Source organism: Mus caroli, chromosome 2 (assembly GCF_900094665.2).
Source record: "Mus caroli chromosome 2, CAROLI_EIJ_v1.1, whole genome shotgun sequence".
Taxonomy (NCBI): domain Eukaryota; kingdom Metazoa; phylum Chordata; class Mammalia; order Rodentia; family Muridae; genus Mus; species Mus caroli.
In genome coordinates, this window is record NC_034571.1 from 31,780,910 (window position 1) to 31,795,208 (window position 14,299).

Here is a 14,299-nt window from a genome sequence, read left to right on the forward strand (position 1 = left end):
GCCATTCCAAACATGGGACCCTGTGCAGCGACTCCACACATCCCCACCACAGGCCAGGCCTGCACTCAAGGCTCATTCCAGCACCAATTGCTGGATGCCTGTGCTTGAGTTCAGCACTGACAGGCCCCAGGTGAAGCTCTGCCATCCAGCTGCCCTTGCCTCCGAACGGCTCCTTTACAAGTCTATCAGACCAAGTGCCACGGGCATCTTGCTCTCCCCCTCACACAGTCCTCCACCTGGATAACTTTGCATCCTCCTCATGAGGTTCAGACTTGAATTACATGGACCTCAGATTTTGGGGTTCCTAGATCTCTAGAGAGGGAAGAATATTAGAACATTTCCAACAACATTGACACAACCCCAGGGTCTCAAAAGAAATAATGCGGAGGATAAGCAGACAGAAAAGAAAGAGGTACAGTGTAGACACCTCTTCATCTATGGACTTGAGAGGGAGAGATGAAGGGAACCCATTTGCTCATCCATAGAGAATATGCATTAGTTAAATGATAATTATCAAACTGTAGCTTCATCTATATTAATGAAATCAAAGTCTGAATGGCCATTTTTGGGAATGATTCAAAAAGAACTTCTGTCTTGGTGAAGGGCAATCAGGATTAGGAGCTGGGAAAAATCACCCTTGGTCTATTTTTCTTCCCATGGTCATGAAAAGGAAGGGGTGGAAATCAGTAGACATGCTGCGTGTATTACAGGCCTGCTTAATAATAAATGGCAAGTGGGTATGAGTGATGAGGCCTTTAAGAGATCTGGTGACATCAGCGGTGTAACTTTGGAGCTGGCCCGAGCCATGTGCTGCAGATGATGAGGCTGAGGACAAGGGCTGGTGCTAGTTCTGGTCATCCTTAAGTGTCTGCCCCGGCTTTCTGCTGTATCTTAGAAATATGGGTTTATACTTTTCAAACCTGATACTCTTCTCTGTCCCAGGCCCAGTGGACTGGTGAATGAGGAGGGGTGTTGAGAGCTGTAGGAGAGGGCAGCAAAACCTCCTCCAATAAGTTGCTTGGCATCTAACAATGTCAACTATTCAAGAATCTAAACATGGGTGCATGGTTTTGAATGTTTTGAATCTTAAATGCTTTGGAATCAGAAAGCCCTGGGCTCCAGTCTCAGCTCAGTTTCCCTCACTAGCTCTTTAACAGGCTTCAGGGGAGGCATTTAGCCTCTCTGAGCACATTAGCTCGTAGAGAAATGGGCATAAAATGGAAGCCCTTACAGGGTCATGAATCATGGCTAAGAAAAGTGGTACCCAGGACTGTGCTCGCCATATAGAAGGTGATCTATGTTAGCCCCCTTTCCAGTTTCCAACTAAGACATCAGCAAGAAATGGAAGTGGCATGGGCATACTATAGAGTCACAAGGGACGACTCATGTTCCAGCTTTGCCTTTATAATGAAGGCAAGCTTCTTTGTGGCTTTAGGCCCCACTGTCTTTACCAGTAAAATAAGAGCTTTCACTCATTCATAGTGTGATATTAGTGTGATTCATTAGCACTCATTAGTGCTATATTTACTAAATGGTTTCTACAACCATGCACCATCAAGTGGGACTCACAATAGAATCCATTCTGCAATAGAATCCACATTTGATGGACTGTGTGTCTAAGGAAGCTCAAGCACATTATAGTCTTTGGAAGTTTAAGGACATCTGAATTACTTTCCTCTCAACCAGTTTGCTGATGAACTATCTCAGACTCAAAGAACTGGGAAGAACTTCAACTTGGATCTTGCCACTAAAATCCCAGAATGTCTTAATTGGCAAAAAAAAAAAAAAAGGCTGGAATTTTCCTGGTCCACAATTTCCCGAGACAGTGTTCTTTAGGAAGGAGGAAGCCGGCCAGATTGGGTCAACTTTGACTTATTTTTAATATGTTACTTTCAGGAAGAGACATTTATGCATTTTTGTCTCTTTTTTAAAGATTTATGTTTATTTTATGTATATAAGTAGCTGTCTTCAAGACAGCACTGGGAGAGGGTCTCAGATCCCATTACAGATGGTTGTGAGTCACCATGTAGTTGCTGGGAATTGAACTCAGGACCTCTGGAAGAACAGCCAGTGTCCTTAACCACTGTGCCATCTCTCTAGGCCCCTTTTTTGTCCTTTTTGAAAAATCACTAATCTTGTCTAGTCCCTTCTCTTAGGAGACCCTGAAAGCCTGCAGCTTGGGAAGGGAAGGAGCTTCCTCTAAGTCTCTCTCACAGTTGTGGCACAGCAAGTGTTGTCAAGTGGAGAAGTGGCTTTTCAGTTGTGTAATCTCCTGTCTTATGGAGCCCTTTGACCAACACTTATGTGGAGTGGGGCCCCCACCTGAAGGATGCCCTGGCATTTAAAACCACCTGGGCTTTGCTGTTGACCTCTAGAAGCTTCAGACCGAGTAGGAGAAGGTCCTGAGTGACCGACTAGACCCACACAAAGGCTTCAAGCTACATTCCACAGAGAGAATATTCTCTTCCAAGTGAGCTACAAACCACCAAAATCAACTGTTCTCAACAAGGAGGTCTGGGACCTCAAATTATACATACAACTACTACCCATGGCCTATGGTCTCTAATGTACCAAGGAGTCCCATCTCCCAGGATTCAAGAGTTTGTGCAACTCCCCAGCCACCTCGACCCTCTTGAGTGAAAGCTACATTTAGTACCTGTTTCTGACAGAAAGAGGCAGAAATGATGGTGTGCCTCTTTCAACCTTAAGTTAAAAATGGATAGTGGCTCTGTCTTGGGGTGCTCTTCTCCACTCTGAAGGAAGCCACCAGGCATGCAAGTGAGTTGCCCTGTAGAGAGCTGACCTGATTTATCTAGTCACCCGCCAGGCAGGGCCTGAGGCCTGTCAACACTGTGAGTGAACTTGGAGGACCACCTCCCTCAAGGAGGCCCTTCGAGGATTGAGGCCCTGGCCAACCTGAAGACTGCAGCCAAAGACACATCAGTTACTACCAGATTTCTTTTTCTTTTCCTTTCTCTTTTTCTTTTTTTTTTCTTTTCTTTTTTGAGAAAGGGGAGGGGTCTCACTGTGTTAGCTTTCCTGACTAACCTGGAATTCTCCAGAGTGTTAGAATTATACCCCTAGATCTTTAAAAGTTTATTATGTTGGTTTTTATATTTATTTATGTTATTATATTCTGCACATTAGCATTTTGCTTGCTTGTACATTTGTGCACAGTGTGTGCCTGGTGCCTGCTGAGGTCAGGAGTTAAAGGACTTGTGAGCCAGCATGTAGGTGCTAGGAATCAAACCCAAGTCCTCTGCAAGAGCAACAAATGCTCTTAACTGCTGAGCCAACTCTCCAGGTCCTGTCCTAGCTTCTTGATCACCAGGAATGCTGAGATAATGAAGGTAGGTTGTTTTGAGCTGCTCCGCTTGTCCACAGCGGTAGATAACAGGTTCCTTTTCCCTTACCCAACCATCAGTCAAGCCAAAACTTCTCCCTTCACCCCTTACGGCTGCTTGCCGGCTCCTTCACAAGCTTTCTAGATATGGCCCAGTCTCTCTTCTGGAGCCTTCTCTCAGCTCTCAGCTTTCCCTGATTTCAAACTCAGACTTTTAAAATTAAATTATCGGCATTAGATGTCAGGGTAACTTCTAGAATGCAAATAGAATGCGACCAACCCTTTGCCTCACCTCTGCCCATAGAGGTTCAAGCCCTGTGGCGTGGCCTCAGCTAAGGGTTGGCTGGACCCTGTCTCACACAGCCGCCTCCCCCACTGGCGCTCACTGTGGGTTCTCACCATACAGCTCCAGGTTGCTTTAGTTAGCTGTGTCTCTCCAACCCCCCACGCTTCTCTTCTTCCTGGATGGCACCATTTCTTTGTCATTAGGAACAAAGCAACTCAAAATCAAGCTCTGCTGTCTCCAGGGCTCACATGTCTGAGGGGAGAGAGCTATGAGCAAGGTAAGAACTAGAAGCCTGGCACAGGGGGCAGAGGCCAGGTAAGGAGCCACTGTCTTCTGACTCACACAGCCTCTCACAGGGTGTGTGTGTGTGTGTGTGTGTGTGTGTGTGTGTGTGTGTGTACACATGCCATTCTTCCTTTCAATGAATCAGTCTTTTTTTCCATGGCTGCTGTAAAGCTGTTCTTATCATTACTGGTTATTCACAGTTTGATTGTAAGTCTTATGGTGGGGTAGGGTGGGGGTGGGGGGGTGGGGGGAATGGGGGTGTATGAGTGGAGGTGTATTAGTGGGGGTGTATGGCATGTGTCCTGTTTGGAGTTTGTTGGTGTGTTTTTCGTTTTGTTTTTAGTTTGTCATCTTTTGTTTTGTTTTAGCTTTTTAGATTGTGAACTTCCGTTATGTTTAACGAGGTTTGGAAAGCTCCCACTACCAGGTCTTTATATGTTTTCTATGATTGCCTTTTCTCTGTTGTCCTGGGACCCAGATGAACGTGGGTTAGGTCTCCTGGTCTGTTCCATGATTTGTCCTGTCCTGTACCTGTGTAGTTTTGCATAACTCTGCTGCTGCCTTCAAGGTCACTGCTGCTTTCTTCAGTTGATCCCAGGCGGTGAAACTTCACATCATTAACAAGATTCCATTTTGGTTGTTTTCTTGCTGCTTCTCTGTTTTTAAGGTGGGGTTTCCCCGTACAGCCCCAGTTGGCCTCCATCCTTCAGCCTCAGCCTCCTCGATGCTAGAATTACAGACATGGACCAGCATGCTTGGCTTGGATTTTAGACTCTTTAGAAGTTCCACTTGCTCTTTTTAAGGACTTCTAGCTCTCTCTTTATTAAGATAGTATTTTCCTTGAGCTCTTGTGCATCACTGTAATTATTCTGTTATTCTTTTCTTGCTGGTTCTCTCATCATTAAGACCTTGGATCTAGTGAACACTTGTCCCCAGCTCTCCTTCCTGTGTGCACCGTTAGTGATTTCTTCAGTTGGATGTTGGGCACCAATGGCAGCACTATGACAGATATCGAGAATCCATCTCAAGACTCTGGGCTTTGTGCTACAATCAGTCTTTGTGGGTTATTCTGATACCTTAAAATCTTGTTTATGGTCAGATGGGCTGTGTCAACTGAAGAAGAATCCATGTGCCAATTCATGGAGACAGAACATCGTTGACGTCTTCATTAAACACCCAGAGTAACCAGCAAGGCCTCTGGACTGTAGCTTAGATCTGGACTCTCTGTTCAAGGCTAGAACTCCTCCCTGTCATGTGTGAGCTCCAGAAGGTCACATTACCAGTTCCAGGTCATTCTTTTCCAGCTTGGTAGATGAACACCCCACCCCCACCCTAACACACACACAAATGGCCTAGGACTCCACTAAGACTTGCTGGGATCCTGGGATAGATTTCTGGGGCTCATTCTTGACTTAGCCATCAGCTTTCCAGAATCTGGCCCACATCACCAGTCTCTTTCCTTGAGGTCACCAGGTCTGTGTGGCACCCCATCCTTGTCCCATACTCCAGACACTGCCTCTAACAGAAAGCAGGGACATCAGCAGGATTTGCTTTGATTCTATCCTTTTCTTGGGCTCACAGTAGAAGGCCACCTCTATCATCCAAAGCTCAAAACACTTACATACCTATTTTTACATATTTCTGGCAGCCAAGCTGTTAAGGATGAGTCTTTGTGGCTCCATCATGACCAGAACTGTGGATTTCAGGAGGTGACATGTCAACAGTAACTAAAGACACTAAAAAGAGTGAGTCCTGTTTGAAGGGCTGGCAAGAGCATTGTAGAAACGAGTACTGAAACAAAGTAGATGGCCGAAAGGAACATGGTAGGAGCTGAGCTCTGATAGAACAGAGAGGATGGATTAGACAGCATCTTATAAATCGCATAAGCAGCCAGGGTTGTGAGTGCAATGAAGGCGCCCTTGCGGGGTTTGAGCAAGGCAAGGCAATGCCACTTGACTTGTACTTCTGAAGCTTCTTGTTGGCTCCTGCAGGGTTCTTTGTGAGTTGCATGTGGCAAGAAGGGGATGAAAGAGCAGAGGATGATTCCAGCTTCTGGTCTATGTGAATGCTGCTTGCTTACAGAAACAGGAAGAGCTGTGGGTGGCAAGCTTTAGGAGGGAAGGCGCGGGTTTGCTTTTGACTCTGGTGTTTGGTGCCCACTAGCTATCCCAGTGGGAAGAGCAAGGGAGCAATGGTATATATCAGCCTGGAGCTCCAGCAGAGGCCAAGATTAGCAATATGAATTTAGGGCTCAACAGCACTTAGCGGATCCCTAAAGCCACAGGGCAGGATGAGATCATTTAGGAAGAGATGGTAGATGTACAAAGACAAGTTTCCAAGAATTGATCTCTAGGGACCTCCAATATATTTCCAAATAATAACAGGTCCAGAGGAAGAGGCCAGGGAAGAACAACCATTAAGGTAGCAGGGAAACAGGAGAATGTGAGACCCTTCGGTGTTTGCTGGGAAAACCCTCAATCATGACTTGAACTCACTCGGGCATCCCCTCCTCTGGGAGCCTTCAGTTGGACAGTTAACTCTCCCCCCTCATCTCATGTGAGCACTTGGACAGCTTGATGTATACAGAGCAGGGATTATCTCTTTGAGTCTTTCACACTAACCGGAGCACCCCTTAGAGGCCCTGGCCTTAGCTACATGCCCCACACCTATCTCAGGTCTCATCTCAGTGGTTACCCAGGGAATGTGATATATTGCAAAGGAAGAAAATAACGTAGCTGTCAGAGTGGACAAGGAATGCTTTACAGAGAAAGAAAGTCTTGAGCTGTACTTTGGAAGGTACCGAATATTGAAACTAGTGAATAGGAGTGAGCAGTCCAGGCTGGCAGAGACAGAGGACCAATGGTCCAACCAGGGAGGCACTGGTGACAACCTCTGAAGAGGAAGCAGATCTGGTGTGGGAGAACCAAGGTTGAGGCACAGGGGCGCTAGGCAGCTGGGTTGGGATGCGACAAACACCAGGCTAAGGTCTTGGTTTCCAAACTTGATTCCAAACTTGTATCACCAATGTCCTAGTTAAAATGAGGATAGTTGCCGATTTACAGTAACTTCAAGGTACCTTCTTGTGGGTAGGTGTGATAACTGTTGTCAGAGTAATAAACACCCATATTCTCACTTATTAAGTGACTGCTGTGTGTTGGGGGCTGTTTTACACAGCTCCCTCTTACTGGAGTGTGCAACAACTCTGGGGTATGGCTACAAACAAGCTTTGCTACTTATAGCTACGAAAATCCAGACTAGAAAAGGTTGACTTGTCGAGCTCGCCAGCTACAGTTGCTGTAAGCAGGAGCTGGGAGAAGCTCAACCCAGTCCATCTGAGAGGGAAACCCCAGCCCTTGACAGCCCCTCCACCCCCACCCCAATACACTGATTCTCAGCTTCTGCCTGGTGATGTGTCTAGACTGTGGGGTAAGAGAGTGGGCAGAGGACACAGGAAGAGGAGGCTTATACTAGGCCTTAGGAAAGCTCTATCTCTAGACATCCAACAGGAGGGTCATGGCTAAAGGCAAAATTAGACATGGAGAACAAGAAAACTATACAGTTCAAGCCACAAAGTGTGTTCCCTCTGTGTGTGTTTCTGCCACATGACTGTCTACACCCAGGCTGACCTTGATATTTAAGCCAGGGTCACACTGCTGCCCTCAAGACAGCAGATGTGAGGCTCTGTGGTTGGGGCTGCCTGGGCAATGACAAGGCAGAGGCTGAAATGACAGGGCAGCTGTGTTCCTCAGCAGCAGATTACAGGAAATCTGACCACAGCAGAGGCGTGCCAGCTGTTGCTTGGCCACCATGTTTCCCAAGTCATTACTGTGGTCATGGCTGGAACAGGGTCACAGTCACATGCCCCAGATGAGTGTAATTTGGTTGGCCAGGGTTTATGCTCTGTAATGCTGCCATCTGGCCAGGTCTTGCTACAAGCAAGAAAGACCTGCCCAGCTAAGTATTAACTTCCTGCACTTGTGCCGAGTCTCAACAGTATGCAAAGTGTTTCCTATGTCATCCATGTCTCACAGGAGTTGGGTGTTGACCCTGTAAGGCAGGGGAGGAAGCTAAGTTCCTGAAGAGTTAAGTGACTTAGGACAGGTCACATGGCAAACGGACATCAGAACCATACCATGGAAACCTCAAGGTCTGCCTGTGTGTCTAGAGCCCAGCTAACAGCATCCTGAAAGGTGATTCAGACAGAGCAAGCAGGAGTGGACTCGGCTGTAAGTAGGTTCCAAACCCTCTTCCTTACTATGAATTCGAGGCACTCAGAGCAACAAATGCTAAGCAGATACCACTTGACACCTTCTTAAAGCCTCTTCACCCACATCACTTCCCAGTGTGCACATGGGGGCGCGCGCACACACACACACACACACACACACACACACACACACACACACAGGTGCAGAGGGAACCAAAGACACACTAGGTGGTGAGAAAGTCTCCAGTACTTACTATACCAGAAAGGGCTTCATTCCTAGCCTGTCTCCTCACCCTGGAAGCGTTTAGTGTGTGGTCAAATAGTAGCAAATGGCCATGAGGTTCTGGGCCCATCTAGCTGTGACCCCAACCAAAGCAGTGGCTCCTGATCTAGACCTTCAGTCCCCTACAGGTGGCCCTACCCCAACCTTGGTGGCTGTTGTCGCCTGTCTACTGCAGGACACACACATAATGACCACCCGGTCCTCCTTGCTGGGCCTCTGTGGTTTGGTCATGCTTGCCTGGCCCCATGGGATGCTCTTAGAATAGCCAAACAGGCATGGCCACACTTGTCCTCAGGGATGAGCCCAGGGTGTGACCCTCACTTTGTGGTGGCCTGGGTCGGGACTTCTTTGTTCTGGCACTGTCCTGAAGTCTTCCTCAGTAGCCCTTTCTAACCATCTCCTCATGGCTATTGCAAATACCTGCTTAAGAACTGCAGGCTCAGAGAGCAGGACTGGCATAGGACCATGGATGGGACTCTATGGGACAATTACTACTTCTCACTTTGTCTCAATCCCTGACCAGAGGCTTTCACCTGATGACCCTGCTGATGGGGGCTAAATCCCTGAGTCTCTGGATCTGGAGCTACCCAGTGTGCTTGTGGGCTGGTCAGTAGGTGTCTATCTATGAGAGACATTGCTCTGACCCCTCTCTTCACTCTCGTCCCTTACTGCCTTCAACCCTTCTAGCCCAGTCAGGAAACACCCAGATCTCCTTTGACAGAAAAAGTGATAAATTGTGCGTACTTATGTGGTGTGCACCAGTGCGAGCCAAGCCATGCCACTAGCCCCAGCAATGGGCCAGACCTTTGGGCCATTGCCTGTGAAAGAGCAGGCACTTCAGAAGGTGGGAGTCACACCGGGGCTGATATGAAGCTCGGAAGTGAGTCAGATAAGGCAGTGTCCTGTCTGGGGGGACATATATGCATGACCACGTGTAGTTCTAAAAGTCGAGGAAATGGTCAACATACGATTCAGAATAGTGGTTATGTAGAGGATGGGTTGGGGAAGAGAATAGGGAAGAACACAAATCAGAGCTGGGCAATGAGCTGGGTGTGATCATTACAAATATGTTCTGTGTTGTTCTATTACACACACACACACACACACACACACATACACACACACACACACACACCACCCTCCACCCCACTCCCATCATGCTATGCAACAATATGAAAGATTATGAGGAGAGGATCCCAGAAGTCCATCATATCTTCTCTTGCCTGGTCTGACAGATCTGGTGACAGGAAGGGTGTGCCTCATAAGTGCCTAGTCTCCATGCCCCTGGCTCACCCCTGAGAGCTATGTTTTAAAAAGCTGTTTTACACCATACTCCATTTCCTTCCCTCTCACAAACTGGCTGGCTGCCCAAGACATCTTTTCCTAGAGTCCCCAGGACAAGTGTCAGTGAACATAATGGACAGTTCCAGGAATGCTCTTGCCTGACGTCCTGGCAATGTTTGAGGCTACAGGCCCATGCTCAGGTATTTTCTGAGCGTCTCTTCCTTGGCATTTCCAACACGTTACCCCTTGATCCATCTTCTCAGTCTCCTTTGTTGGTTCCCTGCCTCTTTCCATCCTCCTGTTAACTGGGGGTGTCATGGGGGTCTTGTCCATACCACCTCATACCTTCAATCACGGCAGTGGATAACTTCCCAGTTCTTTCTCCAACCCACCAGTCTTTCCCAAATGCCAGCCCAAATAGCCACCTGTGTACTAACCTCTTCTTTCAACTGCCATGCAGGCATTTGCCTTCAGATCCTGGCCCTTAACTGCTAGCCCGATCCTCTACAAGTAGTCTCTATCCATCTTTCCAAGATCCCAAGAACTCTACCCCAGGAACTCTTCTCCTCTCTGCTACCATCTCTTCTCTTTCCCCAGAGCCCCTCAGTCACTGAGTCTAGCCATCCAACACCCTCAGATGGAACTCAGCTTTTCTCTTCATGTCTATCAAGATCTTCCTATGCAGAGCCAGCATCTGCTCTTGCATGTACAGAAGCATACATTAGCAATCTCCTGGCAGCCAGCCTTGGCTCAATACATAACCCACTGATCATGGAACTGTGTACTTCTGAGCTGACCATGATCTGTCCCATTTATAATCCTCTGATGATGGTTGCCACTGACCCCAAGGCTCTCCGCAACGTGGGCTTGATCTACTCACCCCCACCTCATCTTTTCTCATATCCCTCCTTTGTGCCTCAAAATGTGCCCTAACCACACTGAACTTCTTTGGGTGTTCCAAACACATCAGATTTCCCTCTTACCTCCAGAGCAGCATGTCTTTACCTAGAATAGTCTGTGGTGATCCCTATTCATTCTTTCCTGCTCCATCTCTCTCCTCAACTTTCAGTGGGACTGCCATGTCTTTTAAGAAGACTTCTTGCACTGAGCCAGGAATGGTGGCTTGGTCCACAACCCCATTGCACTTGGTCCATTTCCTACTTGATTCTACGACATGTAACCCTCTGTGTCAATGGCTTCTTTAATGGCTTTCCCCACTGTGGATCCTTGGCATTGGGCAGCAGGATTCTACAACAATGCCTGACCCCCTCCTAAGTAAGCAGTAACAGCTGTCCAATGAACAAAGAATGTATGCATGACATATGTGCGCTCACAAGAATCTTACAGATTTATAGTTAAATGAAGGAAAGTAGCCTGCCCCAAGTCACCTAGGAAACAGAAAGTTCAAAGTTGGTCTGGGGGGTTAACACAAAATCCCAGAGTGGCCATCACCTGTGTATCCCCACCTCTGACAATGCAATCCTACCCATCCTTCATCACATAGCCAAGGAGCCTTTCCCTAGCCCAGTCAAGGCTAAAACTCAGGGTGGCGGTTGGCATGGTTACCTGGAAGCAGGTGGGCCCCGGCCTTCCTGTTGGGATGTCTGACTGGTAGAAAACTTTGAGCTCTGGGGTCAGGGCGATGACAGTCTTAATAACTAAGGAGATGATATCAGACCAGACCTTCTTGATGTCCACACCTTTGGAAGACAGTCTACAAAGAATGCTAGAGAAAGTCCTCTTGCTGCCCGTGCTGGCGCTGTCAGAGTGGACGAACTTGCTGCTGTGGATATTCAGGGAGTAGTTGGTCAAGTGCATATAGACATGGTGCAGATTCTGGGGGTTAGGTTCTTGATATGGCTCTGTACAAAACCTAGAGAGTCCATCTTTGGCAATATAAATCTCTAAGGGATCCAAGGACTTCAGCAAGACATACAGACGGATGTCGAACTTGAGCTTGTCAATGAGGAGAGGCTTGCGGATGTACTCCTGGACCACTGCCGGCCTGTTATGGAGGGTCCCAGTCAGGCGGCCATCACAGGGATCCTTAATGAGGTAGATTCCGTCACCCTGACAACCACTATCCGGTTTCACAATAAAAGTGGGCTTCCAGGAGGGGTCACCATCTTTCACCGTTTGGACCTGGAAGGGAGGGAAAAGACCAGACTGTTAGGGATGTGTCAGATATCTCCCTTCCACAGAGATGACACTGCCTGGGGGTCCAGTGACATGAGACTTGTCCTCAGTCTTGTACTCAAGAGTGAGGTGGGTGACCTGAGTTCAAGTCACTTCACCAGTTCTTAGTTGTATCCTTAACAAGTCATGTAACTATACCAACGGCAACAGCTTAATACAATTTGTGACTACCTGTGACATGCCAGGAATTGCACTGGGCTCTTTACACTAGTCACCTCATCAAACCCTCCCAAAAAACACGGTTGTTATGGAGGGATGCAGCCATTGTTACATATGAGAGGAAAGAGTCAGCCTGCCTGGATTCAAGCTCTGCCGGTGTCATTTACAGAGCAAATTATTTCTCTCTACCTTCAATACTTGTCAAATAGAATTAAGGGTTTTTTTCCCCCCTTTCTGGATCTTGTTTGTTTTGAGACAGGGCATCTTGTCCAGCCTGGCCTTGAACTTGCTCTATAGCTAAGGATGACCTTGAACTCGTCACCCAACCATCTTCACCTCCCAAGTGCTAGGATTACAGATAAGCAAGTATCACAGCTGGCTTGTGTGGTGCTGGGCTCTGTGCATGCTTGGCAAACATCCGACCACCTGAGCAGGCTAAGGACTCAAAGAGAAAATAAACCTGTGAGTTTAACTGGGGGAGGCAGCAGCGTTGAGGCTAAATCCTGGATTGATTACCCTAGAGCCCTGTGCCTTCCTCCATATTCTTTTCAACCCTCAATGGAACAATATAAAGATGTGACGAGCTGAGATGTACAAAGGACCAGGCCCAGTAACAAACCCTGAGCTAGCACATGAGAAACAGGCTTTCTGCTTTATTATGTGTATCTCACAGACTTAGCCAATTCCTCCACCTGTCTGGACCTTTCAGGAACTAGGTTCTGTCATCTGCAGCAGCTGCTCTTTCCCAGATCTGGGCCAGCAGGACATGCCCAAGACCATCTAGGCACTTGGCCAGCCCAGATCTGGACCTGTGGTTGTGTATAATTTATGGGTACCTGATTCCTCCAGGCTATGGCTTCAAGGTGTTCCCCCTGAAGTTCACATGTTGGAAACTTAACCTCTATATGCACATGTTGATGGTTTCTTAATGTAGAAACTTGGCAGGTAAAGTTGAAGAAGCCTAAGCATATAGCCATATGACAGCACTGGTAGTTTCATAAGAAAGGGAGAGATCAGCCCTCCTGTGTGCTGGCTAGCACATTGGATGTGTCTTGTCCCATGGTGCTCTCTGTCACCTTGTGATGTAGTAAGAAGGCCCCTCACCAGCTATCAGCATCTTGGCATTGGACTTCTTAGCCTCTGGAGCTGAAAGACATACATTTCTATACTTTACAAATTCAGAAGTCTTGAGCCATCCAGACATCTTTGTTGGGGTGTGCTTTGGGAAGCTATGGAAGAAGGTGGGCTGAAATGCTCAGAGAAGACGTTTTCACTGGGGACATGTGAAGACAGACATCTTGCTCTCTGTAGCTCCTGGCATGGAAGCTCTCTTCTGAGCCATCCCCAGAAACAGTGCCCGACTTGCAGGAGAAGTCGATGATGGTCTGGCGCTGGCCTCCCATCAGCCTTTGCCTTCACTGTGCAAGCCTGACCCAGGCCATCCACTCTCTAGAATGCACTTATCTCGTTGACTGGCCTATATTTCTAGCTGAAGCTTTTGCCGATTCCTGGGTCTTGTAAAAGATCCTTAACAATGGAGGTACACTTACAGCCTTGATAATGGCTCCCATCAATTGTGTCCTCCACGTCAGCAGGATTCCAGAACAGAACTTCACAAGAGATCAATGCGGGTTCCCTCTCAGGCCCAACCTCCTCACAGCCTTGCCTGCATCAGTGACCTTGACGCTTATGTCATTATTTAATATTCATCCGAAGCACCCACACGCATAGCCCTTACAGCAAACATGGCTGCTATAGACGAACGACAGCCGTGGATCAGCAAGTGAAAAATGTCAAGTTTGCACTGGTGGGTAATTTTTTCCCTCTAGAAAGCTTTTGCTAGGCCGATGATACTAACAGTTCAATATATTATCAGGAGTGATATTTTCTCCTTTGAATTCAGGGTATGTGCCTTAAATAAATTAAACTACATGGTCAATAGTCTCTGTCATTCATTACACTGTTAAATATTTCTTCCTCTCTGTGCCAGAGTCGTCATTACAAATCAAGATTATTAATTCTAATAGAATCATTGAATTTTCTGAACCAAAGGATCCTCGGAGAGCGACATCATCCCATCTGCTCATAGTGCAGAGGGGAAGGCTGAGGCTGAGGGAAGGGGCGGGGCCTGTGAGGCAGGTGGGGTAAGAACCCAGGTCTTGGATCCCACCTCAGGTTCCCTGTGACAATTTTATTTTTGATAAGATAAAATGAAAGATCCGTTTTTCTGATTCCTGTAGCAAAGACTTTTGTTGT

The 14,299-nt window shown here is 47.3% G+C and overlaps 1 protein-coding gene across 2 annotated transcripts in view; it reads right to left on the bottom strand.

Moving 5' to 3' along the window:
• Positions 1-14,299, bottom strand: part of Ttll11 (tubulin tyrosine ligase like 11) — a 233,650-nt gene that overhangs the window by 141,340 nt on the left and 78,011 nt on the right. For both annotated transcript variants that reach the window (XM_021156573.2, XM_021156572.2), the window contains exon 4: positions 11,255-11,830. In XM_021156573.2, coding sequence (XP_021012232.2) covers positions 11,255-11,830 — 576 coding nt within the window. The remainder of the gene's footprint in view (positions 1-11,254; positions 11,831-14,299) is intronic.